This window comes from Gasterosteus aculeatus, chromosome 15, assembly GCF_964276395.1.
Source record: "Gasterosteus aculeatus chromosome 15, fGasAcu3.hap1.1, whole genome shotgun sequence".
Taxonomy (NCBI): Eukaryota; Metazoa; Chordata; class Actinopteri; order Perciformes; family Gasterosteidae; genus Gasterosteus; species Gasterosteus aculeatus.
The window spans coordinates 16240859-16268565 of NC_135703.1; the positions used below are offsets into that span (position 1 = coordinate 16240859).

Sequence of the window (27707 nt, forward strand, 5' to 3'; positions counted from 1 at the left end):
AGATGCGTGATGGTCCCATACATGTGGAATATATGAAGAACCTTTTCTTGCTTTTATTTCTATGTGTAAATGTGAGTTGATTGTATCTCAAGAATGTCTTTGATGAAGGTCAAGGATGAAGGAGCCATAATATTTATGTGCATCATATCACTGTGAAACCACTCATAAAGATAAAAGATGAGGAAGAAGCTCAGGGTCAAAATGGTTGCATATTAAGCTGCTCTACTGGGATAGCTTTGAACCCTGAACCTAACTATTAAGTATTGCCCCCTGGTCATTGCAAGATTCAAACGTTGGACAGAACCAAGCCACAAAATGAACTCTCTTGCTAACTCTGGCACATTGCTATTGCAGTGGAAACTGAAACATTTACGATTAGGAACTGTCCCTGCTAAATAAATAATTGAATTTTTAGGAAAATGTCCTGTTTGAAACATTGCAGTCCTGCACTACCTGCAGCAGCTGAACAAAGTTCATCCTCCCAAGACAATGTTGACCATCAGGTACGCTGCTGCCACTGCCAAGGATAAGGGCGGACTGTAGGTGGGTGGAAGGCACTCTTCTTCTGTAAGCAGATCCATTAATCCGCACGCCGGTGTATTCCTGGGCAAGACACATAACCCCACAGTTGTGACTAGTTACCGATGGACAGATGTCACTGTTTATGGTAGCCCCTGTTATCAGTGTATGAATGGACGTGAGTGGTTGAATGATGACATGAGGGCTTTGAGTAGTCAGACTGAAACATAGAAATACATGTTTTGTCCGTTTACTTCACAACTCAAACTGTCCCGATAGATACTCCATGTACATTGTAAAGTCCCAATACGATACAATAACACATATCTTTTTGGGTTATTGTCATCTCTGTACATTTCCTTTACATTAAACTGTGATGTTCTTAAAATCCCTCAGATAAGTTTTAGCATGTCCCATAGAAGAAAACTGTAAACCATTTAAAAAATATTTCCATAGTAATTCAAAAGATGAAAGGTCACCGGGTTAACGGAGTAATTTGGGTACATCCTGTGGTGATCTTAATTTTGCCAGTAAGTGTTGAAGAATTTGAGTGCACTTGTTGGACGGACAAATGATCAACTTCATGACTGAATAATTTGCTAAAGAAACAAGAAAAAACAATAACCCCCACACCAAAACCTCTCATCCTCCCCATTGGATGGATTGCTCTACAGCTTTGTAAACAATTACTCAGACATTTAAGTCTCTCTATCATGGATGACTTCATGTTCTCTGTGCATGTGTGGACACTGAGGGAGAAATGTGGGGAGTTTCTAAAGCACAACACACACATAAAGTTGAACTTTAGTCCTTGATTTACAGGCAGATTGTAGATGCTTAACTGGAAGAGGCGTTTCGGCAGCAATGAGGACACAATAAATCTCAAGCTTGGCGTGTTAGATTCCTGTGACAGATTCACTCTCCTCACCACACTCCTGCTTTCTTCTCTCCACCCCTCAGCACCATAGAGGCAAGCTTTGGATCAGGTCATGCGGCTAATCTAAATACTCCGAGAGTCCAAAGCATGCAGCTCTGATTTCAGTTCAGCCTTGGAACCTGGAGGAAGCGTTGTGTTTTAGTCCGGTGAAGTTTGGAAGTCACCATGGTTGACAGCCTGGACATGGAGAAGCCACAGAAGCGTTACTGCATCCGCACTAAGCATGTAATCATCATTTGTGTGACGGTGGTGGTGTGCTCGTTGGCGGTGGGCCTCGGGGTGGGCCTCTCCAAGTCAGGCACCACATCCCCCACCACCTCCACACCAGCACCCACGACTGGGCCTACCCAGCCCCCGCTGCCTTCCAGAGGGCCCTGTGCACCTTCCACTGTCTCTAACGGCGACTGGAGGGACTTCCGTCTGCCCATCTATGTGAACCCGATCCACTACGACCTGCACATGGAGCCGGACCTGGTGGAGGACAGCTACACGGGCACCGTGGACATCCATCTAAGTGTCAGCAAGCCCACGCGCCATCTGTGGCTCCACATCAGGGAGACGTTTGTCAGTGCCCAGCCCAGGTTGAGAATGCTGAGCAGCCGAGCTGGCCAGAGGGAGGTGGCAGTGAAAGGCTGCTTCGAATACGTTCCCCAGCAGTACGTGGTGGTGGAGGCCACAGAGGAGCTGCCTGCCACCGGTCCAGGAGAGGTTTACGTGCTCAGCCTGGATTTCCAGGGCTGGCTCAACGGCTCTGTGGTGGGGTTCTACAGGGTTGTCTACTCCGAGAACGGGGTCACCAAGTAAGTCCACGAACAACACACACAAAAGACAGTAATAACAGTTCCAGTTTTAAAAATAAAACATTCATTTTAAATATATTCTCTGTTAATGAGCAATACATGGCGTAAGTGTATAACACACTACAATGTAGTAGTAATCAGATTATTAACAATTTGTTAACCAGCATCCGTTGTGCTTAACATACATTTTATACTATAAGGTTTTGTTCTACACTATAATGTGTTTATTCCAATGCCTCTAAAGAAACCTGCTAATTACAGATCTGCCATACAAAGTATTTAAGAAAGCTGTGACCCATCATGCACCAGGGTTATTTACAACAATGACAAACCCTGGTTTCACAGCCATTCTCTACTTCTCTAGAGGCTATCTTCAATCTCTCTCTCTCTCTCTCTCTCTCTGATCTGAGAGGGTGCGTGCAGGTGGTGAGTTGAGAGCGTTAGCGTGTTTTATGTCGGTTTTCGCAAATAATTGACAGCTAAAGTCAACGTTGTGTACGCGTTGTGAGAATGTGCACTTTGAATGTATCTGCAGCGTTTCGAAGTTTGCAGGACGGCGTGCTGCACGCCACCATGGATTTCGGCAGGCTGACGCGGAAGCACGGCGTGAGGATCGCGCTGAGCCCCTCGTACTCGGTGGAGGACTGCAGCCTGGCCGTGGGGAAGCTGGTGGGCCACCGCAGCGTGAAGTCCGCAGCGCGCATGAACAACGCGGTGGTCATTTTCCTCGACAGTGTGGAAAAAGCGGACGCGGTGGTGGTCAGCGGGATCGCGGTGCACGGCGCGCTCGTGCCCGTTCTGCCTCTCTCCACGCCGGCGGTGAGAGTGACGGTGTCGAACGTCCCCCCGTTCATCGGGGACGAGGCTCTGGTTGAGGAGCTGTCAAAGTATGGGAAGGTGGTGTCTCCCGTAAAGAAGGTCTCTTCGGGGTGCAAGTCCCCGCTACTGAGACACGTGGTGTCACACAAAAGGCAACTCCTCATGGTCCTCAACAACAGGACCAAGGAGCTCAACCTGATGTTTGGAGTCGAAGTGGAGGACTTTGTGTATGTGGTGTTTGAATTGTTTCAGGTGTGGCAGGAAAGGACATCTCGCCAGAACATGTCCGGGAAAGGACTCTGCCGAGAGTGCAGAAGAACGAGGTGTGGAGGATCGGGACGGTCAGGGAAGACAGGAGAAGACAGGTGGGGTACAATAGGAGGGAAAGGAGGGACAGGAAGAGACAGGTGGGATCAAGCAGGCGGCTGAGAACGGACAGCAGGGGACTGGTGGGGTCCAGCAGGGTGGGGAGGCGAGTGATGGGGGCCAGGAAGGGACAAGTGGAGGACAAAAGGTAGGGCGAATGTGTGGGGAGGGGACAAGTGAAGTCCAGAGAGTGAGGTGTGTGAGAGGGGAGAAGATGGGGGGTGTGGTGGAGTCCAGCCGGCCTGCCAGGGGGGCGACAGAGTGACTGAGGGGCTGATTGAGGCCCAACAGGTGGGCCAGGTGAGTGTGGGAGTGAATGAAGAGACAGGTGGTGTCAGACAGCTTAGCCAAGAGAGAAGGGAAGGTGTGAGTGGGGTTCAACAGGTGGTTCTGGGGGGTGAAGAAGGGCAGGAGGAGCTGGAAAAAAGTCAGGAGACACGTGCTGAGGAAATGCTGTCTGAAAGCAGCGCCGAGGACATGGAGGGGGAGGAGGAGGAACGTAAAGCCCCCCTGAAGAGAAGGAAGACGAGGAGCAGCGAAGGAGCCTCTCGAGCCAAGAAAGGGTCAGAAAACAGAAGGAGAACACGAGGGAAAGCGGGTGAACCCGGGTCCTCTGCTGACTGGGATTCCACTGTCAGCGCCTCTTCTGGTGGGACAGTGACCAGCAGGTACGGGGTGGGGAGAGTGAAGCTCTTCCTGAAGGTAACAAAGAACATGAAGGGGGTGGACATGGAGGAGTATTTTTCTGACCTAGAGAAGTTCTCTCGCACTGCTCGGGACGGCGTGAGTAAAAAGGGTAGTGGGAGATACACCCAGCAGGAAGTCTTCCGGATGAGGAAGATCATCCTGAAGATAAACAGGGGAAGCGAAGGTGCTTCTGTGGACTGAGAGCGGCGTCCATCCGGCGGAGAAGGATCCTGGCCGGCTGACGCAAGAGGAGATGCTGGTGGGGAATGACTGAGGAGTGGAGCTAGCGTCCAAATCGACGGGCAGCTCAAGCTTTTGAATTTTTCAGCGTTGTTGTGTATGTGACATGTTTGTGCGTTTTAAAGAAAATAAAGGTTTTTCAAAAATCAAAAAAAGTGTGCGAGGAGGCGGAGTGTGCGAGGCACCAGCAATTGTACAAGGTCGCGTCCTCTTTCGGGAGCCCTCCACCTCCGCTACACCACCCCGTCATGGAACTCAAAGTTAACCCATTGAGAGTGGTAGGCCTTTACCTCGGGCCCCAGTGCTGATACCAGCCCACTCGAGGCGCTGCCCTGCTTCCAGCCAACTTCTAACTAACGCCAGAGTCCCATCCTCCTTCTGCTGCTCTAACTGCAGGCTGGTCAGTGGGAACAGGTCCGCTTCGTTGTCAACCGCCTGCACCGTCGTCCCTGATTGATTGGTCCTGTTCCTCCTGTCGCTGACGCAGGGGCGTCTGGAGAGTGCATCGGCATGGCCATGATGTCGCCCTGCCCGATGTTGAATTTCAAAATCATGCTCTTGTAGGGCCTCCAGCCATCAAGCCACCTGCCCAGTGCGGATCAGGAAGTGGCTGCCGTGCAGGTATGGCCGGAAGTGCTGTAGCGCCCGGACCACCGCTAGCAGCTCACGTCGTGTCACACAGTAGTTCCTGGGGTTGGCCAGTACTTTGCTGCAGTCACCTTTGCTGGGTCTGTAGCTACACCACGAGCACTGACAATGTGGCCCAGGAAAGCGTTTTCCCTTGTTAGCAGTCCACAGGGTTGAGTCGCAACCGGGCATGGCGGATGGCGGTGAAGACTTCTTGAAGGTTGATAAGGGCTCTGTTGAAGTCATTGGCATGTACCAGCAGGTCGTCCAGGTACACAACGCAATGATTCCGGGGAATGCCTGCCAGCACCCTTTCCATCAGCCGCTCAAACGTAGCCGGCGCGTTGCAGAGTCTGAATGGAGTGACGCGGAATTGCCACAGCCCTTGCCCGATGGTGAAGGCGGTCTTAGGTCTTGCGTCGGGGGCCAGCTCTACCTGCCAGTAACCGCTGCGCAGGTCAAGGGAGCTGAACCAGCTGGACCCCGCGATGTAATCGAGAGCATCGTCAATGCGAGGTAGGGGGTACGAGTCTTTTTTGGTGACATTGTTGAGACGTCGATAGTCCACACAGAACCGCCAGTTCGTCACAACGATAGCAGCAGTCAGTAGGCTGGGGGGGACGCCGCCTGGGTGCTGGAGGCCAGGGCTGCATCCGTTGTGGTGGAGGCCTCACCTGACGGACTTCTCTACTTCTTCTTCCTGGTCATAATCGGTAAGCCTGACACATGGCTGTTGGTGGAGAGTTCTTTTCTGACTGGGCTATGTGGTGAGTACTCCCTTACTCGTTCAGCCTCGTGGAGTGCATCACCGAGGGTCTGGGGTCTGACGAGAGCGACATGCTGACGCAACTGCTCAAGTCCTCTCAGGAAAGCGTGCAGCTGCACATCTGCTGCAAAGGTGCCCAAACTTTCTTCTCCGTGGCGGCGGCGGCTGGCTAGTTCCTCCCTGCTCTGGTCAGCAAGGAGCCGCTCTCCAAATCTCCTCTTTAACGCCATTGTTAGGGCCTGTAGGTTCCCTTCTTCTGCTGGAGCTAGGTCACAAAGCACCTGCACCGCCTTGCCTCCTAATGCTAGGGCTAGATTGGTGGCAGCCTCTTCGCTGTCCCAGCCGCTGTGTTGGGCTGCTAGATGGACTTGTGACAACTATAGCTCCAGCTGTGTCGTCCCATCGTACTTGGGTAGTTTGACTGATGTCTTTGGCTTGATTGAGGAGCCTTGTACGCCCGGTGTGAAGACCCGTGGCTGGTCAGGGGCTGGTAGTAGCCGTCCTGGTCAGTCGAGGGTCTTCCGTAGCCATGGGTGGTGGGTGAGGCCTTGAGACGTTCCCCTGCTGGCGTAGCCGTCTGGTACTGTAGCCCCAGGGAGGGCTAGGCATTGTCCATCCTCAGTAGACTCCATCTTTTCTCTCAAGTGGAACCTGGGTCTGCTCTGGGGCCCTCTCCAGCTCTTCAACCTCCATCTGCATTCTAGTAGCTATATACCACTTCTGACACCAATGTGGCGAGCTTGGCCAGATGAATGAGACAGGAGACTTGAATTACTTTCACTGCCTTTCCTGTGTTTCGTACACCACAAGACCCCAGGAGATAGACAATTTATTAAGGGTGTTGAACACAGAACTTCACCCACAGCCATACTAAGTTGGGTCATGGTGCCCACACCCTTACACATTAAACTAACAGTAACATTTAAGCACAACACAACAGAACCTAGAAAAACACACATAAACTTAAACACTAGAACATGAACATAACAGATAGGGATTTAAATGCATCCGAAGATTGTCCCATAATGCAATGCACCTGCAATGCAGCCTAACACAATCTGCCACTCCGATCGCTACAATATATATATATATATATATATATATATATATATATATATATATATATATATATATATATATATATATTCACTTTGGGTGTTACTCCAGAGAAACAACAGATGAAGAGCACCAGATGTCAAACCCATTTGTAATAATCTGTCCTTCATTCAATCTCCAGGAAGATTGCTGCGACCGATCACGAGCCAACGGATGCTCGCAAGTCGTTCCCCTGCTTCGATGAACCAAACAAGAAGGCCACCTACACCATTTCCATCACTCATGATAAAAGCTACGGAGCTCTGTCCAACATGCCTCTTGAGGTAGGACTCAAGTCAATGACACAAGCATGACCATTTTAAATAAGAAGGTGCTGTTTAATTTCACAATTGTACATATCTCCAAAAAAGTGTATTGGAATTATATTAAAGGTCAGACATTTAGACATTCCTCAACACATTGTCTTTATGGTAACGCCACTATGCTGTCACAACATAATTAAACTCCTTTCTGCGAGATCAGCTTGGTCACCTAGTTTCATTCGTTTTCCATTTCTTTGCACGTTTTCCTTTTATCGTTACCTCTGTTTTTACCTTTTTATGGGGGCATGGATCTCAAAAACACCACACAAGCGACAAAATGCGAATGCAATGTGTGAATCTATGCATTCATGTATATATATATAAATATATATATAATTAAATATTGATTTATTTAATCTTATTTTGGGGGGACAGCGCATCCACCCAGCGCCACAGTCTGTGTGACGCCCTTTCTTTCCTCCAGGGCGACCCTCAACAACTGCCTGGCGACAAAGTGAAGACCTCTTTCCAGAAGTCCATTCCAATGAGTACCTATTTGGTTTGTTTTGCTGTGCACCAGTTCGGCTTTGTGGAAAGAAAATCCGCCCGAGGAGTTCCTGTGAGTTTTCCCTTATGTGTCACTGTCAAGCGTCAAGTAGTGTCTACTACTGTCAAGTAGTGTTGCAAATAACTGAACTGAACGAATCGATCAATACTGTCAAATGACAATGCATGCAAGTGTATGTGTTTTCTCTGCCTCTATAGCTGAGAATCTACACCCAGCCAAGTCAGTTAGGAACTGCAACGTATGCAGCCAACACAACCAAAATCATCTTTGACTACTTTGAGGAATATTTCAACATGACATACTCCATCGCAAAACTGGGTATGTATACAGTATGTGTAGTAGGTAAAGAGCATCAGAGACACAGCACTTTATTTTCTCTGTGTTCCACAACAGTGAGATTCACTTTATTTGTTCAATTTAAAAGTAAAAGTTGGCTATTGCACATTTTGCGCATTTTTTTTAACTTCTATTTCATCAGGTGCAAAGAAATGTTTTCTCTACTGCTACAGTCAAAACCGATCTGAACAAAAATGTTCATCCCTGGACTAAATCAACAAATAGTATTTTCTGTTGCACCATAATGCACCCGAGCAAAGGTAATATTATCAAAGGTTGACATCTCTGTTCTTTTCTTTGGTTTTTCAAATTAAAGAAACCCTCCATCGTTAGAAAGGCAGCTTAAAAATGTTCCTCATGTTTTCTCATGTTTCTACAAGATCAAAAGTACCAACATTTGAATGCTAGGATTAAAATACATTATGACACCATTGGGAATGATGTACAAATCTCCACAAACCCTAAAATAGCGGGCCCTCCCTTAAAGCGATAGGGGTCTGCTGTAATAAGCAACTAATTATATATACCTTCAAGTATGCTCACCAGAGAGTACATGAAACATTTTAATGAGCAACTTTCCTAACATTGGTGTTGAAGTTTAGTGAAACAACGAAGCAGCTGTAAATCAGGGAACACAATGCGGCTGGGACATCTCAGTGTTTTTTAAAATGCTGAAGACATGCAGGGTTCCAAGAAAAAGCACTGAACTGAAGGTAGTTTACTAGTTAATTTATTACCCAATCCGATCATCGAGTGCGGACGTCACGGAAACAGCAAATTTCTCATGTGAGAAATCTGTAAATGACAGAGCTTCTACAACAGCAACTGGTACTGCCAGCCGGTTTTAATTTAATCATTGTTTCACAAGCATTAATGATGTAAAACCCTGTGATAAGCGGCTACTTCAGTGGAGTTCCTGTGCTGTTTTGATCCAGATAAGATAGCCATCCCTGACTTTGGTACTGGTGCCATGGAAAACTGGGGCCTCATCACCTACCGGGAGACCAACCTGCTGTACGATGCCGAGCAGTCATCGTCCTACAACAAGCAGCGAGTGGCCAGTGTCATCTCCCATGAGCTGGTTCACCAGGTACCTTACATTACTGGTCTTTTTAAAAGTTTTTTTAAAGTGTTTTATTCATGCTGCAGTTTTAACACAGTTTTATTTTCGTGTCACATTTCAACAACCTGTGAATAGAAAAGGTACTTAAATCACATCACTTTTCCTGTGGTAGGATGGTTTTGTATCTTTAGTTCACACAAGCGACAAGGGTTCGGAGTTCAGAATATTATTGGTTTACAACCCATTAGTGGTATTGTTCAATATGTTTAAGAAGCACATGTTGTTCAGAGATAGCAGCTCCTTTGCTGTGATGAGTGATGGGTGACCATGGAGTTGTCCATAAAGTTTAATGATCTTGCATGTGCATCATTTATGTGAACTAGTCTTCTGAGCCAGATTTTATAAGGCCCTGTCACATGTTCTCCACGAGGGACCTTAACCTTGGACAGTATCCAGTTAAAGGTACAATATGTAGCCCTCTAAGAGCGAGGGAGAGAGAGAGAGAAACAGGGAAAAAGTGACATATAAAGCACGAATAAACACAGCCACAAACCCTCATGGAAGATGCAGGATTTCCCGCTGCCCTATCTGTCTTGTTTGAGTGAGGCGCGCAAGGTCTGACCACCTCGGTATACGCTGAGAGGGCACCACAAAGCGGGGGTTGGACCTGGGAATGAGACCAGGCCGCACACCCTGAACTGGTGCACCGAGAACTACTTAATAAAATGTCATACAATGAATTCATCAAGGCCTGATCAAAAGTAGTATTTTTACAACTAGTAAACCCCGAGAATGTTTTTTCCTGCAAATTCCACATAATTTCCTTTCAAAAACTCACATCACTTATCTTTTCCCCAGTGGTTCGGGAACATTGTGACCATGGATTGGTGGGATGACCTCTGGCTTAATGAGGGCTTTGCCAGTTTCTTTGAGTACATCGGTGTGGAGAAAGCTGAACCCAGCTGGGGCATGGTGAGTTTCCTCCTCCTGGCAATGAATCCCACGGTCAGTTTAGCGGTCCTGAGGACCTTCCCCTGTGTCCCTCCTGTGGCATACAGCGAGACATCATGATCATCAGTGATGTGCTTCCTGTCATGGTGGACGACGCCCTCCTCTCCTCTCACCCCATCATCGTGAACGTGTCGACCCCAGCAGAGATCACCTCTGTGTTCGATGGCATCTCGTACAGCAAGGTACGACTACTGGATATAAGAATGAATGATTGAGCAGCCAAATACTGTTTGTAAAATGATCCAAATTCATGCAGGGAGCGTCCATTCTCAGGATGTTGGAGGACTGGATGGGAAAAGACAAGTTCAGAGACGGCTGTCGAGTGAGTCACAGCAGATATTTAACAGATGGACGTATCTCTTTCCATCCATGTTCATCCCAGTTTGAAAGAATTTTTATTTTCTTTCCCCAGAAATATTTGAAAGACTACTACTTCGATAACGCAAAAACTGCCAACTTCTGGAAGTCTCTTGCCGACGTATGTTTGATCTTCATCAATATAAATCTTTCAAGACCAGATTGATGCCCCAGTTATTAATGAAAGGGTTCAATATTTTGGGAAGGAATGCTCATAGGTCTTTCTTTACAAAAGTAAACGAGAAGATGGAAACTGTGTGTTAATTCATTGTGTTAACTACAGAGCTGCAGTGTGTAGTTAGCTATACTTGGCATAAAAACAGGAAACATCTATCCCGTTCTAAATGCCAAGGCTCCAAACACCCTAGTAGCACCCTTTAGCACGTTGGCTAGGCTAGGCTTACCATATCTTATTAGCTGAAAGGCGTGAGTTTCAATATGATCTCAGAAAGAAAACATCAGCATGCTTCAGGTTTTGTCCGTGAATCTCTTTCCTGTGTACAGGTAAGCGGGCTGCCGGTTGCAGACGTCATGGATACCTGGACAAAACAGATGGGTTATCCTGTGCTGGACCTGTCTGTCACAGAGACAGTTGCCAAACTGAGCCAGAGGCGATTCCTCCTGGATCCCAAAGCCAATGCCACCCAGCCGCCTTCGCCTCTTGGGTCAGTGATGCAGAGACGACGCTCCTCTAATTGACTTTAGGATGTCACCACTTTCTATTTTTATTCTATCTCAGTTTGCCTTTCATGCCCTCCACTGGGGTGCACCATGACATACAAAAGTCTGTAGAGTTAAAATGATGTCTGAGTCTAACTTAAAACTTGTATATTAAGCAACCTGTGAAGTTGTGCATAACGACTAGACATGTTACACAATGGTCTTGTTCATTTATGTACACCAGTGCATTGATAACAATGAATGTGTTTCTGTTACAGGTACAAGTGGACAATTCCGGTCAAATGGCACTCTGTGAAGAGCGACAAAAATATGCTGGCGATGTTTGAAAAGAGCAGCGCAGGTGATATGAATATATTCATACCATAACATTCAAAATTATTTAGAGAAAACATTCAGCTCAGACTTTAACTCGGCCGATGTCAAATATGACAAATATGACTTTATATGAAATATGTCTTTTGAGGGCGAGAAAATATATCTAATTTTCCAAAAAGGAGTATTTATCACAATAAATAAACTCAAAGTCTGTATTTTACAGCAGCGCTGCATTTTGTCCTACTCCACACGCTGAAAATGACTACTGGTTTTCAGAGCATGTCCTCAGTAACTATTCGGCCTCGGAGGACGGGCTGCTGAAGGTCAACAACGATCACCTTGGATTCTACAGAGTCAACCATGAGGACCACATGTGGAACGCTATCAGTCAACAGCTTCAGAGCAAGCACTCGGTGAGCCGTCCTCTGAGATCTACACCCAGCATATATTTTAGATATCTGTGTTTGTGGTCCGCCTCGGGATGTTCTACTGCTCATAATATCGCTCACCTTCGTCCTCTTTAGCTATATGGTTAGTCATTTCTACCTTTTAGAACACAGGAGTAGCTGCTCCACCGTTGCATCGGTTAGTTTGTGTTTTTGTGGGACTTTCCAATCCAAAATGCAGCAGTAGCCAACATTACTTCACTTTTGAACCAGTACTTTGGTAACTATAGTAACTAAGTGACGGGAATAAACAGGCTGAATACAAGAATGTCTGCTTACTGTTTGAATAGGAGCTTTCTCATAAATAACATCATGGTAACCTAAGTTAATGTTAATGTATTGTTAGTATGAGACTCATCAAGCCATTTTAAGGTGAAATTGATCAAATCGTATAAATCAAGTCATAAATGTACAAGATAAAACATTTGTAAAACATCTAATCTATCCAAACATATTTGTTCTCAGAACCTCTTATCATGACATGGAAATAAACATCACCATAATATCACATGTCACACTTTTATTCTGCATACAGCCAGGGTTACATTTAAAACAGCAACACACATGTATGACATCTCAACATTTTCAGCTCAATTTTCTACATTATGCTTTTTCACTATTGGTTCCAAATTCTCCTGCAAGTGGAAGAGTAAGAACATCGAGAGCGAGAGCCTCTAATGACACTTTGGTGGATCCTCACAGAATTCACTCTCACTTGTATGGTAACCTTCCAGTTGACTGTGTCCTCAACAGGAGTTTGATGCAGCGGATCGCACAAGCTACATTGACGATGTCTTTGCTCTCGCAAGGTAGGATTTCAGCCCAAAATACATTGTACGAACATCCATGACATCATACACAATGATTCCAACGACTGTTTTCATGACACTGTGTAGGGCAGATGTAATAGACTATGGTAATGCCTTCAATCTTACCATGTACCTGACCAATGAGACTGAGTACATAGTGTGGGAGCGCGTGGCCTCCTCTATCGCGTACGTCCGAGACATGCTGTCAGGCAACGCTGCACTCTACCCATTGTTTCAGGTAAGATTAACGCCTGTTAATCCTTCAAGTGTATAACCACATTCATTCAAGTTTATCTGTGATAAAAGGTTTCAACAAGTCACCTCAGCAAAATACATGTATGCACGGCTATTAGAGGAGGGGTTTAGTATTCAAAGAAAAAACAGAGAGACAAATTGGGTAAATTGCATTAAAGGAATCTGAAATCGAACAGAGCTGTGGTAATATGAGGTTGAGTATAAGGATGACCTCCGAGCAAGGTCCTGAAAGGTACATATACGTGTTTGCTTTCATGTGGCTTTTATAAACACAACTAGATGTGATTATTATTAACATATACTGTATTTCTCTCTGGGGCTCACCTTGCTGTCCAGTGTTTAACATCTGGGTCAGTGGAGGAATTAAATTGATCATCCCTGCAGACTGAAGTGATTTGGTTCAGTGACATTTTGAGTGTATTTTTGTGATTAAAACTCAAGATTTTTCTTGAAAATATAACACATGTTATAAAGTCATGAAACCCCCATCAAATGTCCATCATTGATTATTTATATTTTCTCTAGAAACTGTTTCGTAACCATGTTAAAGCCATCCAAACCCAGCTTGGATGGAATGACGCCGGAACACAGACGCAGAGGTGCAGAACGAGTACTCACATTTCTCCTTGTTCTTTTATGCTAACCCAATGCTAACCTCTGTGCTAATTTACCCAACAATGCAACACGGGTTCATGTGTTCTGCTGGCTGCCGGTAGGTTGCTGAGGGAGACGACACTTGGCATCGCCTGTCAGATGGGAGATCAGGAAGCTCTGAACGAAGCCTCTCGCATTTTCGACCAGTGGATCAATGGAAGTATCAGGTATACAAACTGCCGTGTCTTTTCATAATATCATGTATGTCATGTAGTAGATATTTAGTTTCTGTGTGCCATATGCATTTATTTCTTCACTACTAACATATACACTTACCCTTTTCAGAGCATAGGCCAAAAAATGATAGGGTAAGTATAGGTTTTAACATTTCTTGGCCTTTCAACCTGCAGCAGCGTGGCAGTGAACCTGAGGCTGCTGGTCTATCGATATGGCATGAAGAACTCGGGCACCGAAGCAAAGTGGAACATAATGTTCCAGAGGTACAAAGACACGTCTCTGGCTCAAGAGAAGGACAAGCTGCTGTATGGACTGTCTTCTGTGGACAATGTTGAACTCCTCTACAGGTAATTAAAACCGTTTATCATACCTGATAACCTGAAAGCATCACTTGGCTCATGGGGAAAGTTGGATGTTTTGCCCCCTCACCCTCAGTTAAAGGAAAATCAATTCACTCTAACAGAGTGAGCTGAAACAGATATCGCCTATATAAAGACATAACATTTTAAATATGAATGTTCACTGCTGATCTTGGTGACTGTGATGTTTCAACTGTATCTGACATATGTAGTAAACTTTCCATTTCTCATATTTTATTGGGACATTCCTCTGTGTTGCCGCACAACTTTTACTTTTAGCCCGATGATATCAATGGAACCTTTGTTCTGTCCATCAGGCTGCTGGAGGCCTGTAAAGATGAGAGCGTGGTGAGGAGTCAGGATCTATTCACTGTGGTGCGATACGTTTCCATCAACCCCCTGGGGGAGAACATGGCCTGGGACTGGACCACCCTCAACTGGGATTACCTGGTCAACAGGTCAGTGCAACATGGACCAGAAATAGCGCTGCTGATGTGTCAGCCACCTGGGTAATTTACCACTATCACATGCCTCCTAGCGGTAATACCTATTCCTGAAAAACTGGAGAAGGAGGATCGTCAAAATGGGCCTTTTACAACTCCTTCTTTGACCTGTGTAACCAATAGTGTGTTGACGATGTATAGTTCAGGGAGCATAGAGTCAAGGTTGGTGCAGAAGCAGGAACTGGATGAAAACGTTGCGTGAAATCATTGAGGAGATATTTAAATCCCTGTCCCTGGTCTTGGTACCTGTCACCCTGGTAAAGAATCGGCCTTCTCTGTTTGCCATCCCCATTTGGGATATGAACATTGTTGAAGGGTGTTTGTTGAAGGGCAAAGGGAGGATGGGAGGAGTGGGATGCTTGTGGGATCCTTGGAGAAGAGGGATTTGAGTGAGGTGGGGGAGTGATTACTCTGCATACTGTGGTGGGTTGGGAGGGGGCTCTACATAGCTCACAGGAGAGCGCTCCCCCACCGTGATGACTTTTCTTGCTCAACAGGTACACCATCAACGACCGGAACCTTGGTCGCCTTCTAGGTCGGATTACCACCTCCTACAACACAGAGCTGCAGCTATGGAAGGTTGGCATTGTCCTCATGGTGCAACTTCTATCTCATCTTGTTAGCATCTAGTTATTTTTACTGATGAGCGGACAGTACATCTTGATGCACAGTTCTAATTATTCTTTCTCAAAGAAATACTCCCCCAACATATTTCACAAAAACTGATAAATACTCCAGGATGCCTGAGAGGTGACCGCACTCACCGACTGTGTTCAACTTTGTCAGGATCACCGATCCCCCGAGTTGGTTGATGAGAAGAATCGCAGCACGTTGATCAATTAAAGTCAAAAGTTAACATTTATTTAGAAGAGAAAAAGATTACATGAGCAATTCTCCGCAGATATCTGGCTCTAACTATTGCTTGCAAGCAGGAGGTCCAATAGAGCAGCACGTATCTCAGCGCTCGGCGTAATGACGTCTCCGAGCAGTGAAAACGCTGAGTTTTTATACACATGTGACGAACATTCTCCGTGCCAGTTACGAGAAGCTACAAAGCAGGTTGAGATAAGAACCCAGGTGAAGCTGAGGGTAGCACACACACACACACAAGATCCTCCTCAGTGGCCGGTGCAAATCATTATTAATTGACATAAAGTAAAAACGTGGATCCGGAACGAAAGCTCCGAATAAGATATGAACCAAGGCCATGAACAGGAGTCCTTTGTTTTGAAGCTTCTACAAGATCGAGTTAACCGCTCTCCCTTCTCAGTGCGCAGCTGCAAAGCAACATTTTGTATCATGCTGCTCCTTGCACTTCAGGGTCAAATACAGGACACTTGAGACACGGCCTTAGCACAAAACAATGTTATAATATATTTTACCAGTACATGCATCTCACAACTTCTATCAAAGTCTTTCACCTTGGTGAAACAGTGGTGAAAGTTTATGTCGAAAATGAAAATAAATGGAAATCAGAAACCCCTCACAGACAATTTTCTGCTGCCGGCTAACGTTGCGCAACCCCCCCCTTGACCGGACCATCGCCGAGGATTTGGTGAAGGCAGGCGGGGGGGGGGGGGGGCACGGGCGCGGATGCTCGGCGATGGTCCGGTCCGTTCCGCGCCCGTGAACCCCCTCTCCACTGCGGTCATGCGGACCGCATTTCAAAATGAAATGTGCCTCTATTTGAGGTGTTATGGTAAATGGCCTTACAGCCTTAAATATGCGGTGCCATTTGAAAAGGCGCCGTTTGTAAAATGTTGCACGTTCTAAAATCCTGCGCAGTTTTTCCACATTTAGCATTATCAGATGAACAAAAAAGCGCGACAATATTTACAGGTGACTTTTTCAAACATTTAGAGACAATTCATGCAATAACAAACGGCGCCTTTACAAACGGCACCCCATATTTAAGGCTGTAAGCCCTTTTACCATAACACCTCAAATAGAGGCACATTTCATTTTGAAATGCGGACCGCATGACCGCAGTGGAGAGGGGTCTCACGGGCGCGGAACGTCGCGCAACCCCCCCTTGACCGGACCATCGCCGACAATTTGGCCGCGACGGTGAAGGCAGGCGGGGTGGGGGGGGGGCACGGGCGCGGATGCTCGCGGTAAACGGGGGGGGGGGGGGGGGGGCAGGGCGCGGTGAAATCCTCGGCGATGGTCCGGTCAAGGGGGGGTTGCGCAACATTCCGCGCCCGTGAACCCCCCTCCCGCATGATTTCAATTTCAACGTGGACAGTGTGTGGCCCCCTTCCTAAAATAAATTTGACACCCCTGCTCTATAACAAGAGCTAATTCATCCGGACCTGCCGGCTTGTCCTGCCGCGGCGTGAATTACCGTAATTATTGTAATGTTCAGTCGTCAAGTCTTAAATGTTAAATGTAGAGCTAAATGTAGACTCAACATTTACATTTAGATTTAACATTTAGATATAACATTTAACATTTACATTTAGATTTAACATTTGACATTTACATTTAGATTTAACATTTATATTATTTAACAACTTGGTTACTGCCAAACATTATCCTTGGAAAAGTTATTGCATGAATGTACATGAATTTCTCTCTAAATGTTTGAAAAAGTGACATGTGAATATTGTCGTGCTTTTTTGTTCATATGATAATGATAAATGTGGAAAAACTGCAGGATTTTAGAACGTGCAACATTTTACAAACGGCGCCCCATAGAGAACTTGTCACCATTGTAGTTACAAATAAAGGCCCTGCAAGGATGGGCATTATCTACAAATAGATCAGAAAGGGGATAGATGTTTGGTTGTGTGATACCGTTTGTCAAAGCAAGTAGAGGTAGGCCTCTTCAAACATGTGTCTCTGCTGCCTTCACAGATGGAGCATTTTTTCAGCCGAACTCCAAACGCTGGTGCCGGGGAGATGCCTCGGCAGCAGGCACTGGAGACGGTGAGGAACAACATCGAATGGATCCGGAGCAATGAGAACGAGATCAGAGACTGGCTGGAGCGCAACGTCGCCTGAAGGGGCAACAGCCTGCCAAATACCGCACCTGTACAAGACCAGAGCCTCCACAGTCCCCTGTAGATATAATCACATTCTTACTTCTAATCAAAATTCTCATCAAGTAGCTAGAATATATCTAGTAGCTAGAATATATTCACATGATGAGTACCAACTCTCACGTGAATATATTTTTGTAAATTTTAACTAGTGATGCTGCATTCTGTCGTTTGTATTTGTGAGCAATAATGGAACTGTATACTGAAGAGTTGAATGAATAAACATTTACTTAAACGACTGAATTTGCACCATGACCATGGCTGATTCTGCAGCGGCGTCCTGGCCCACGTTGAAAGATCGCCTACTCAACTTGTGCATTTGTGTCTATTCTTGTAAACGACATGTATCCGGAACACCTGGACAAAATTTCTTCAAATATTTGCTCAAATATTTACTTCAAAACATGTTTTGGGCCATAACTCAAGATTTTTATGTGCTTATTATTTTAATTTCTGACAGCTTTACATGATGCGACATGATGCGAAGAAATGGATGTATCCTGCAAAAGGAATGCTTGGTGAAGGGATCCAGCCAAAGAATGATGACGTGATGAAACACCTGTTTAAGATCCCTAAAGCATGTATCATGCAAGAGAGCAGCTAAAACAAATGAACTGATCAAAATGATCGTATTGACATCTGATGTGCCAGTGTTCTGTTAACAGTGTTAACAGTGTCCTGTTAACCCCCCCATCCTATCAGGTAGGGGGGAAACAGTATTTGATACAACAGGGGGGGGGGGGGGATTCAGCGTCACAGTTCAATGACATATTGCTTTCTCACTGTTAGCCAGCTGCATACAAATAAGGAAATTAAATCATTAGTAGTGTCTGGTTAAAAACAACAATGCCTTTAGTGTGGAAATGGAAATTATGTCCATGCATACAGAGCAGGCAGGTGAAGTGAGCATTCTAATACCAGATGTAGACGCGTGTTAGTGGCAGGTCTAAACAGGGTATACGCAGTAACACATTATCGAAATGAATTTCTACCTGTCCAAAATAACTTTCCGAGGTATTCTAATGCGAGTCACAGTCTCAATGTCACTAGATGGAGCCCTGTTATTTCTGATGCGAGAGCTCGCACTGTTGTACACAATAAACACTACATTAGATTATTTGGGAGGAAAATACTGACACTGATTTGTGTTAATTCATCAAACAATCTTCTTCAACTGGTTTTAATGCCAGATTACTTTAACACAATGTGACTTCACCTCACTGGGTCAGGGGTTGTTGGGAGGTTGTCATGGGAACCTGGCTATTGATGGTGATTCTCTGCCTGGTTTGACATCGAACCATCCCTATGATGGCTCTTCTGAACCTTTAGCAAAAAAAAGAGTACATTATGATGACTTTATTCAACGATAACTGAAAGGGTGTCCTCACAACTCATCAAAGTATAATCACAAGAAAATCACTCACTTCTTGTTGGCAATAACATAAATGCAGGGGTTGTAAAAGGTGGAGGATTTGGCAAAGAGTGGAGCGATGATAGCCATGGGGGCGGGGATGGTCTTGGGGTCACCAAATGAGGCCCAGAGACATACAATGGAGTAGGGGGACCAGGCCACCAGGAACATGATGATCATCACTATGGACATCTGCCAGCCACAAACACAGCAACACAGCTTTGACCAAAAATATTGTACATTTATGTTAGCGAGAGTAAATTGAATGATGTCATATTTTGCTCCCACTCAATGATTGAGATGGAATACAATATATCTGGGTTTTCAAGAGCTTTGCACACACCAAGACCTATTTTGTCCAAAATTGTTGCATGTTTCTAAATAGCTCATGTGGGGACATTCCCATTTACACAATGTCTCCCATTAATGTTTTCCCTTTTTTTTGTATCTTGTTCAGGCCGCTTTCGATTTGATTCTTTTTCTCAGCCTAGTGTTTATGTTCTAGATCCCTTTTTGTTCTTAGATTTAGTATAGGGTTTTTCCTCGACCAAGAGTGATTTTCATTTCAGCAGCATTTGCCTTTGTTAATAAACATTGTCTGTGGGGTTGTGTGTTTGGGTTCAGGGCCATTGTCCGGTCGTGACAAAAACGTCATCATTCAAAAGGGCATCTGAGCTGATTCACTTAGTTCATCATGTTTGTGATTTATCACAAACATCAAGCAGAATATAAAAAAATGCTAGTAGAGGCTCATCACAGAGCAGCTTGGAATCGGAGATGCAGGCGAAGCAAAGGCTATAGGAAAGATGATGATGATTGAGCTGTATGCAGCTAAACAAAACCTTCCCTTTTTGGAACCCACACCAGTCATTTGGTTTTGTCTTGCGAAAGAAAGAAAAAACACATCAGAGTCAGCGCACAAGGTTCCTGAACCCAGATGATTTTTACCGGAAGTGGTTAAAAAATAGCATGCGAAAAATATGGAGTTGCCGTAGATTTGTAAAAGAAGATCTTTTAAACATATTTTAGATCACCTTTGCGTGATTAAGAGTGGGTTAAGACGATATCGATTAAAATTCAATACATTTGAGACGGACGTAGTAGACACAGGATCAGTCAACAGTGTGACTTCACTATCAATAAACAAATATTATCATCATCTCTGTCACATTATGCTGCTTATACAATGTAACAAGCCCGTTGCACATATTGAAAACACTGATTGATTGATTTACTGATAGCAAATCGAGATTTTGGACAACTCTGTTTAACCACTGTAAATATGGGAGTAGCTATATCAGCATGCCCCTGAAGGAAGTGTGAGCTCGATGGCTCAGCGTGGTGCCGTTCTCACCTTGGTGACATCCATCTGGTCTGACCAGTCGATGTTGGCTCTGTCCAGGCAGTTGCTGGCTTTGTATCTCTTTACAGTGGCCGACACGTTGTAGTAGCAGTAAAACATGGCAGACAGAGGCAACACAAAGTTCACAGCAATCACAGCCATGGTGTAAGAGATGAAGGAGCTGTGGAGGAAAGCGTTCCAAGTCAGTGTCTATTTGAACATTGACATGCTGGATTATGATCCATTATGATAATGTTTTAAAATCAGAGATTTAAATCCTAATCCTTTCCAAACAATGCTGCCAACAACAAGAACAGTAGCCTACAGCAAGATAGAAAGAGAGATCATTTACAACACTATACTTGATATTATACACACTTATTATGATCCTTAATAATAATTAGAATAAAAGACATTTTACTAACTAACTAACAAACAAAGCTAGTAGTAAATATTCATTCATTATTAATTATTTCATATGTATTCACAGATAAAAAGTTTCACTCAAATGGTTATAAGAAATGTAACATATTAGCACTGTAAATATATACATGTATATACTTACATTTATTTATATATTTCTCCTCTGGCTTCAACCCGTTTAGAAAGTTCTAAATATGGTCATTGTATTTTGTTCCTCACTATTCTGCTGCTCAGGCCTGCAGCTCATCCATGGCTGACCTGAAAAGGGGCATCAAAAAGGCCAAGCACAGCCACAAGCTTCGGATCGAGGAGCACATAAAGAGCGGCTCCGACCTCCGACGCATGTGACAAGACATCCAGGCCATCACTGACTACAAGCCAACTAACACTATCCCCCAAAGCAGTGACACCTCCTTCCCTGACGAGCTGAACAGCTTCTACGCTCGCTTCGACACGGGCAATAAGGATGTGGCCATCAAGGCTGTGCTCACCGCAGACCACCAGCCTCTCACACTCTCCCCCACCGACTGCATCCCTATGTGCTGCACTGAGCCGGATCAACGCACGTAGCTGACTGCAATCTTGACTGACATCTTTAACCTCTCACTGGCTCAGGCAGCCGTCCCCATCTGCTTTGAAACCACCTCCATCGTCCACTCCAAAGCAACAAGCCTCAATGACTTCCGCCCTGTTGCACTCACCCCCACCATCATGAAATGCTTCGAGAGGCTGGTTCTGGCTCACCTCAAATCCTTTTTGCCACCCACACTGGACCCCCTACAGTTCGCTTACTGCAAGAATAGGAGGATGTCATCCCCACGGCACTTTCAAGCTAGGCTAGTTTCAAGTTCCTGGGTGTCCACATCTCCGAGGACCTCTCTTGGACCCTCAACACCTTGGTCCTGGTCAAGAAGGCTCACCAGCACCTCTGCTTCCTGAGAAGACTGAAGAATGCTCATCTGTCTCCTCAGATCCTGGTGAACTTCTACCACTGCACCATCGAGAGCATCTTCACCAACTGCATCATGGTGTGGTACGGCAGTTGCTCTGCTGCGTACTGGAAATCACTGCAGAGGGTGAAAACTGCCCAACGCATCATTGCTTCCTCACTCCCCACCATCGTGACTGTCCAGCACAAAAGATGTCTGTGGAGACTGTTTGCCCTCTAGAGTAAGTTAGTTGTATCGCCATTTAAGCATTTAAACAGACATATATTGTATTACACAGAATATTATTAAATAAATTACATTACATTACAGGTCACTTAGCTGACGCTTTTATCCAAAGCGACTTACATTACATTTTTAACCCATGGCTTTTTTACATTTTTGCCCAGGGAGCAATTAAGGATTAGGTGTCTTGCTCAGGGACACTTTGACATGGGGCAGCCGGGGCTCGCATAAATTACTGTATAATGCTGAGGGTGACACAAATATTATTGATATATACTGCTTTTTTTGTATTGGAAAACATGTTCCATATTTAAATGAAAACCACTGATGTGCTTTTGATACCTTCATTGATAAGCATTGAGTCATATTGGGATGTTTGCTGAAATTGATTGGATTTTCCGCCTGCCGCCACTTGCCTAGGCTTAGACATGCTTTACATTTCTGCAGGGTAACCTGATGTAAGTAGCATATTAAAGTTTTGCTAAAGGATTTTGTTTTTGTTTTGTGTTGATTTATTATGACTCACACGTCATTCTGCCTCCAGTTGATGGTGCATGTGGCTCCGGTGGGGTCGGGGGCATAACTAGCCCAGCCTACCACAGGCATGGAGGACCAAAACACAGCATTCAGCCAGGCTGCTAAGATAAGCAGGTTGTATGATTGCATCGTCATTTTCTGCCCTGGAAAGACAAATTACACCTCAATTCAAAAAGAAGGCCACAGCAGTCAGTAAGGAGATACTCGTGGGATTATGATATCGTCAGCAAGATTGCTATTACAACCAAAATGGTGTATCCCATCATAAAAATGCAAGTATTCAGGTACAATAGTCTACAATTGATTTTGATGTGAACAAAAAGAAAGGTCAGGGGTCACCAATTGCCCTGGGAGTCAAGAACAATTGGATGAGTCACCCGTCTCTTGCTCTGTGTCTTGCTTTGAATACCAGAGAGGGTGTTGGCTAAAGAAAGCCCCTCTCTAAATGATGGGTTACAGTTAAACGACATCATAATCTACATCTTCTAATATTATCATCACAACAATCAACAGTGGTAACCTTCATCAACAAAATAGTTATCACAGTACTGAATTATTAACTATAGAAATGGGGAGCGGGGGGGATGTGGGCATGACGAGCAGGAGAGCAGGAAGTAGACACCTATGTCTGGTCTGCAGATGGTGAGGTATCGATCGATGGCCACCACCGTCAGCAGGCCGATGCTGGCCATGCCGAAGAAGATGTTGAGAGCTGCATAGATCTGGTGGCAAAAAACACAGAGATTACAAATAATATAGTATAACATACTGAGCAGGTCAATATGTCCTTGTGAGCAGGTTAATATGCTACTTACATATGTCCTTGATGTAAATGCTGCAGTGCTCTGATATTTCCAAGTGTTCCAATCACTTATAAGGTCATTTTATAACATTTTATAACAACAAATCAAATATTTGATTAGTCAAACAAATGTTTGAATTTTAAATACATTCAGAAAAGGTGCCCAAGTTTCCAAAAGTAATTTTTTATGACCCAAAAATCATTTTTCAAAAACAACTAGCAAAGTCTAACAGCAAAGCCTCAAGTTGAAGCGAAGCCTCATTGATTTTACATAGCATGTAGCTTACTGTTACATTGTAGCAGTACTGTCAAGTATACATCTTCCTGATTTTCAGTCGCTTTTTGTCCTCAGTGCGTTGAGGAAAACTGCCGACAGGAGGGGATTGGACTGACTGAATGGAGGTGCACATTAGGAATATCGGCTGTAGTAAAGGTACACAGTGCGCTACACAGGATTCCCAGTCTATCCAGGTGAATCCCTCTGGTTTCCCTGCTCTGCTTCCTACTGTAGACTAAAGTCCATAGCACAATACAGCTGTGCGATAACAGGGGCTGAGGGAAAACATATCTGCCAGAAAACACGTGGCCTGTGTTTGTGCAGCCACCTCGTATCACGTTAATTAAAGTGTGACATAGTACAGGTGGTTTGAAGCAGGACCGCGTGGAGTACAAACCTTTTACGAGACCCTTTTCTTATTTTAACATTTAACTGGTCTTGTTTGTGTTGACGCAAAAGGATTTATTGTTACAACGTAAAAAGTTTCATGTGATTATTTGTTATTACAAGGTCAAACCTTTAATGTTATAACATGATAACTTTTATAACATGGTAATGAATTGTTAGAGCATAAAGCCTTCCATGTTATGATGTAACCTTCCTGTTACAAGGTAAACCATTTCACATTATACTGTGGCAACTTTTATAAAATCCAAACAATTCATGTTTTACTGCTTAACCCAAAGCATTATATTTTATTCCTCTTGCACTGTTGTCTTATCTGTCTTGTTGTCTATCTGCTGTTATGCACCAACCACCAAGTCAAATTCTGTGTATGTCTGATATATTTTGGTAAAAAATGTTTCCTCCTCCTCCTTAAGATATAACATAAAATGAACAATACATTATAACATTATAACCATGTAAATGACCATGTTATAACATTACATTACATGTCATTTAGCTGACGCTTTTATCCAAAGCGACTTACAAATAGTGCATTCAACCATAATTAAACCATTATTAAACCATTCACATTACATGGTATTGGTTTGTTTTTCTTTTTGTGGCGTAGCAGCAATGCACTGAATCTGGGTTTGTATAAATAAAAACGCCTTGATATTCCATTTGTAATGCCACTGAAACAGTTCACGTAAGAGGGGTCCGTGGAGCCAGCCATGTTCACCGGTCTGCAAGAGCTTCATTTGACGTACATTAGCCATGTAGGATGGATCCTTGTAGATGTAAGTTGTTCTATAAGTAAAATAACGTCCACATGAAGACACATTCCACCCACCTGACAACCAGCGTAACCAAATTTCCAGCTGCCGTGGATGTCTGAGGCAGCTGACATGGGATAGCCGATACCAGCCACTCCAATGTCAGTAAATGCAAGATTGATTATAATAAAGTTGGTGGCAGTCCGCAGCTCTTTAAACTTCCAAAACATGAGCAGCACAACAATGTTGCTAAATAAACTTATGACACCTGTGAAGAGAAGAAAAAAAACAAGTGTGAGGTAAAAGTCCAACCTTCTAAACGTCTGGTCCTATTTATTAAGTGACATTCACACAGGACAAAGAGAACATAAGTATTTTATTTCCTCTGATGGTTCCAACACTATTTTGTCCACTCAAAAATTGTTTTCCCATCTTTTTGGTTGATCTGCTGCCTGTAGTTGACCACATAAGGAATCCAGCTGCATCACATTGGGGTTTTTTTTTGGCATAAAGGCATCATGAGTGTCACTAATTCCACCCGTGCTTCTCTGTGTATGATAAACAAACCAGTCGCCATTGAAACGCATTTTGTAAACCACACAATACGGTGTTTATGAATGCAAAAGGTTCTTCCTCTCTTTTTGGTCTTGTATCAAGCTTGCAGAAATACGCAGTAACGCGTAGTTAACACTGTCTAACGATTAGGTAGGTTTACGCCATAGTACTAGTTGGCAGGGTAAAGAAGATCGGGATTTGTGGTCAAATTAATGAATAAACAATAAATAACCACCCTTGGATACTTTGGTACACTGCATTATGAGTCTGTGAAATGTGATTTATTTTGTGAATTTAAACAAAAAGGAATGCTCTGATTTGGCCAGAGATGCAGAATTCATCCAAGAAAGATATTATAGAGTAAAACACCAGGATAAATACAAAATGCAAACAATCTGGGGGAAAAAGGAACGATGATGCTAATTGAAAAAAAAGAAGATAGGTGTAAATTAAGTTTGCATGAGAGAAGGAATTCAGAAACAGGTCTTGGAATACAGTGCCAAGACCTGGATCAGTTACATAATGATATCAGAACACTTCTCTAAGGGTAACAACTAGTTTCCTTTCATGCCTCCAAACAGTAGTGTTTTGATAGGAAATCTCATTCTTTAGAACTAATTGAATTGTTCCATAGCCAGTACAACTACAAATTCCCAGTGTATCCCAGTTCACTACGATTTGACCCTTAACTGTGAGATGTTTTGAAAAGCATGTTGGAACAAAGACTGAATGCAGACTCCTGAAAGGCCACAGACGGCAGAGAGGTGAACACTTTCACTGTACGAGGTTTCCACAGAATAACAGAATTCACAACAGTCGCACTGTTCATCATTGCGGTTACCTGCAGTGATTAGATATCCAGCCACTATGTTGTGCTCCAGTTGGGTAAAGGCACTTTTCCCCCCGTAAAGTGTGACATCGTCTGTAACATTGACTTCAGGGTCAATCCCCATTCTCGAGGTGTCAAATGGTCACAGTCTCGGAAGAAAGAGGCAACACAAAAATTCCAAGAGCGAGGAGATGTAGAAAGTCGGTATTGCAAAATGCTTCGTCAAACTAAAATCTGTTGGGTATTGTTGTGAAGTGGTGGGGGGTGAGGCGGATTATTACATACCACTGGTCCCCAGTTAGCAGGATGCAACAGGGCTGCACAAGAGAGGATTAACTCTCACGTGGAATTACTCGGCTCCGGCCAATAAGCTTCGATAATACAAGACTGCGGTTGATTTAATGCCTGAGGCTCAAACGAGACACTTCCACAGTCCACATACTGCACAACCCAGGGCGGATTACTTACTGACAAAGACAAGCACCTGCTAGAGGGGCCCCGTGTCCTCTGGATCTGCCAAGGCCCCGGGTTCCCCGTGGGACAATTAGACAAATTATGCACTTGAATGCAAAGGGCCTTAAAGGGACTGTGGATTTTTACCTGATCCATCAGCCTTCACTTGTTAATGTCAAAATGTATTGAGAGTGCTTACACCCAAAGTAGTAATGTTCACAGCTAATTATGCTGCGAAGCTACTGCCTATTGAGGGTTTGCTATCCTCAAGGTCTCAAACCAGGGAAATCGTGACAAGGAAACTGACAGTTGAAAACCATCTGATCCCAACAAAAGGGAGTGTCCCATTGTGGGAAGTCTGGGGCCACGCGGATACTTGTGAGACCTGAATATGCGTCAAAGCACAAATCAGGCATTGCTAATCATACAAACAATGTCTGGTAGTCGAGTTGAGCATAATTTTGGCCATCGGACTTATTAGCAGAGAAAATAACAGATGAATTTCGTGGCTAACTATTGGTGATCTGCTTTCATCCAAGCAGGAGACATGAGCTACAGCCTCTGATTACTGTTAATCATTTATCACTTTTGACAAGCAGTTCACTGTAACTTTGTCTAAACTGTGGTAAGAAGACCATCTAATAGTTTAGCCATCACATTAACAAAATTATTGTGTAACCACCGGTAGGTACGGAGGGGCGGTTATCGTCCCGTAGGGATATTAATTAATCCACCACGGACCCACAGATGACCAGTATAAACAGACCGAAGCAAAAATATTCCCCCAGAGTACAATATTTATTGGAGTTTCTTAAAATATCAAAAAGGTAACAATTAATTTCAATAATTCCCTTCAGCTCTGGGAATGTCAAAGAAAGGTTTTCATAAACAAATTCAATTCTATTGGGGCCGTAGGCTGCAGCGGGCTAAGAAGGGGAAAAGAGGGGGGACAAGCTCTAGGACAATGCCCTCACTCCCCCCAGTGCCACATCCACACTCACGCAAAACAATGTAAATCAAAAACCAAAAACATGCAACTAAGAAAAAGGGGA

General features: G+C 44.3%; 2 protein-coding genes across 2 annotated transcripts; one reads left to right on the top strand and one right to left on the bottom strand.

Moving 5' to 3' along the window:
• Window positions 1-1423: 1423 nt before the first annotated feature.
• Window positions 1424-17933, top strand: enpep (glutamyl aminopeptidase). The gene is made up of 20 exons (XM_040199511.2): window positions 1424-2256; window positions 6999-7140; window positions 7604-7738; window positions 7885-8005; window positions 8959-9113; window positions 9945-10058; window positions 10145-10279; window positions 10354-10419; window positions 10510-10575; window positions 10959-11119; window positions 11393-11475; window positions 11727-11863; window positions 12650-12705; window positions 12793-12943; window positions 13486-13559; window positions 13677-13781; window positions 13965-14138; window positions 14468-14608; window positions 15151-15232; window positions 17510-17933. The coding sequence occupies exons 1-20, from the start codon at window positions 1622-1624 to the stop codon at window positions 17654-17656; spliced, it is 2880 nt and encodes a 959-aa protein (XP_040055445.2). The 5' UTR covers window positions 1424-1621; the 3' UTR covers window positions 17657-17933.
• On the bottom strand, window positions 17589-26512 carry rrh (retinal pigment epithelium-derived rhodopsin homolog). Its single transcript, XM_040199514.2, has 8 exons — window positions 26215-26512; window positions 24896-25086; window positions 23202-23301; window positions 22569-22722; window positions 20460-20628; window positions 19119-19297; window positions 18911-19017; window positions 17589-17713 (listed from the first exon to the last, which is right to left on the bottom strand). The coding sequence occupies exons 1-7, from the start codon at window positions 26324-26326 to the stop codon at window positions 18912-18914; spliced, it is 1011 nt and encodes a 336-aa protein (XP_040055448.2). The 5' UTR covers window positions 26327-26512; the 3' UTR covers window positions 17589-17713; window position 18911.
• Window positions 26513-27707: the final 1195 nt, after the last annotated feature.

Coding starts and splice junctions, on each gene's coding strand:
- rrh (XM_040199514.2), bottom strand. CDS start 26,326: ATGGGGATTGACCCTGAAGTCAATGTTACAGACGATGTCACACTTTAC. Junction 23,302..24,895: donor TTGGTTACGCTGGTTGTCAG/GTGGGTGGAATG, acceptor TTTTGCCACCAG/ATCTATGCAGCTCTCAACAT. Junction 22,723..23,201: donor CATCTGCAGACCAGACATAG/GTGTCTACTTCC, acceptor TTGTCTTTCCAG/GGCAGAAAATGACGATGCAA.
- enpep (XM_040199511.2), top strand. CDS start 1,622: ATGGTTGACAGCCTGGACATGGAGAAGCCACAGAAGCGTTACTGCATC. Junction 11,476..11,726: donor GTTTGAAAAGAGCAGCGCAG/GTGATATGAATA, acceptor ACTGGTTTTCAG/AGCATGTCCTCAGTAACTAT. Junction 12,944..13,485: donor CACTCTACCCATTGTTTCAG/GTAAGATTAACG, acceptor TATTTTCTCTAG/AAACTGTTTCGTAACCATGT.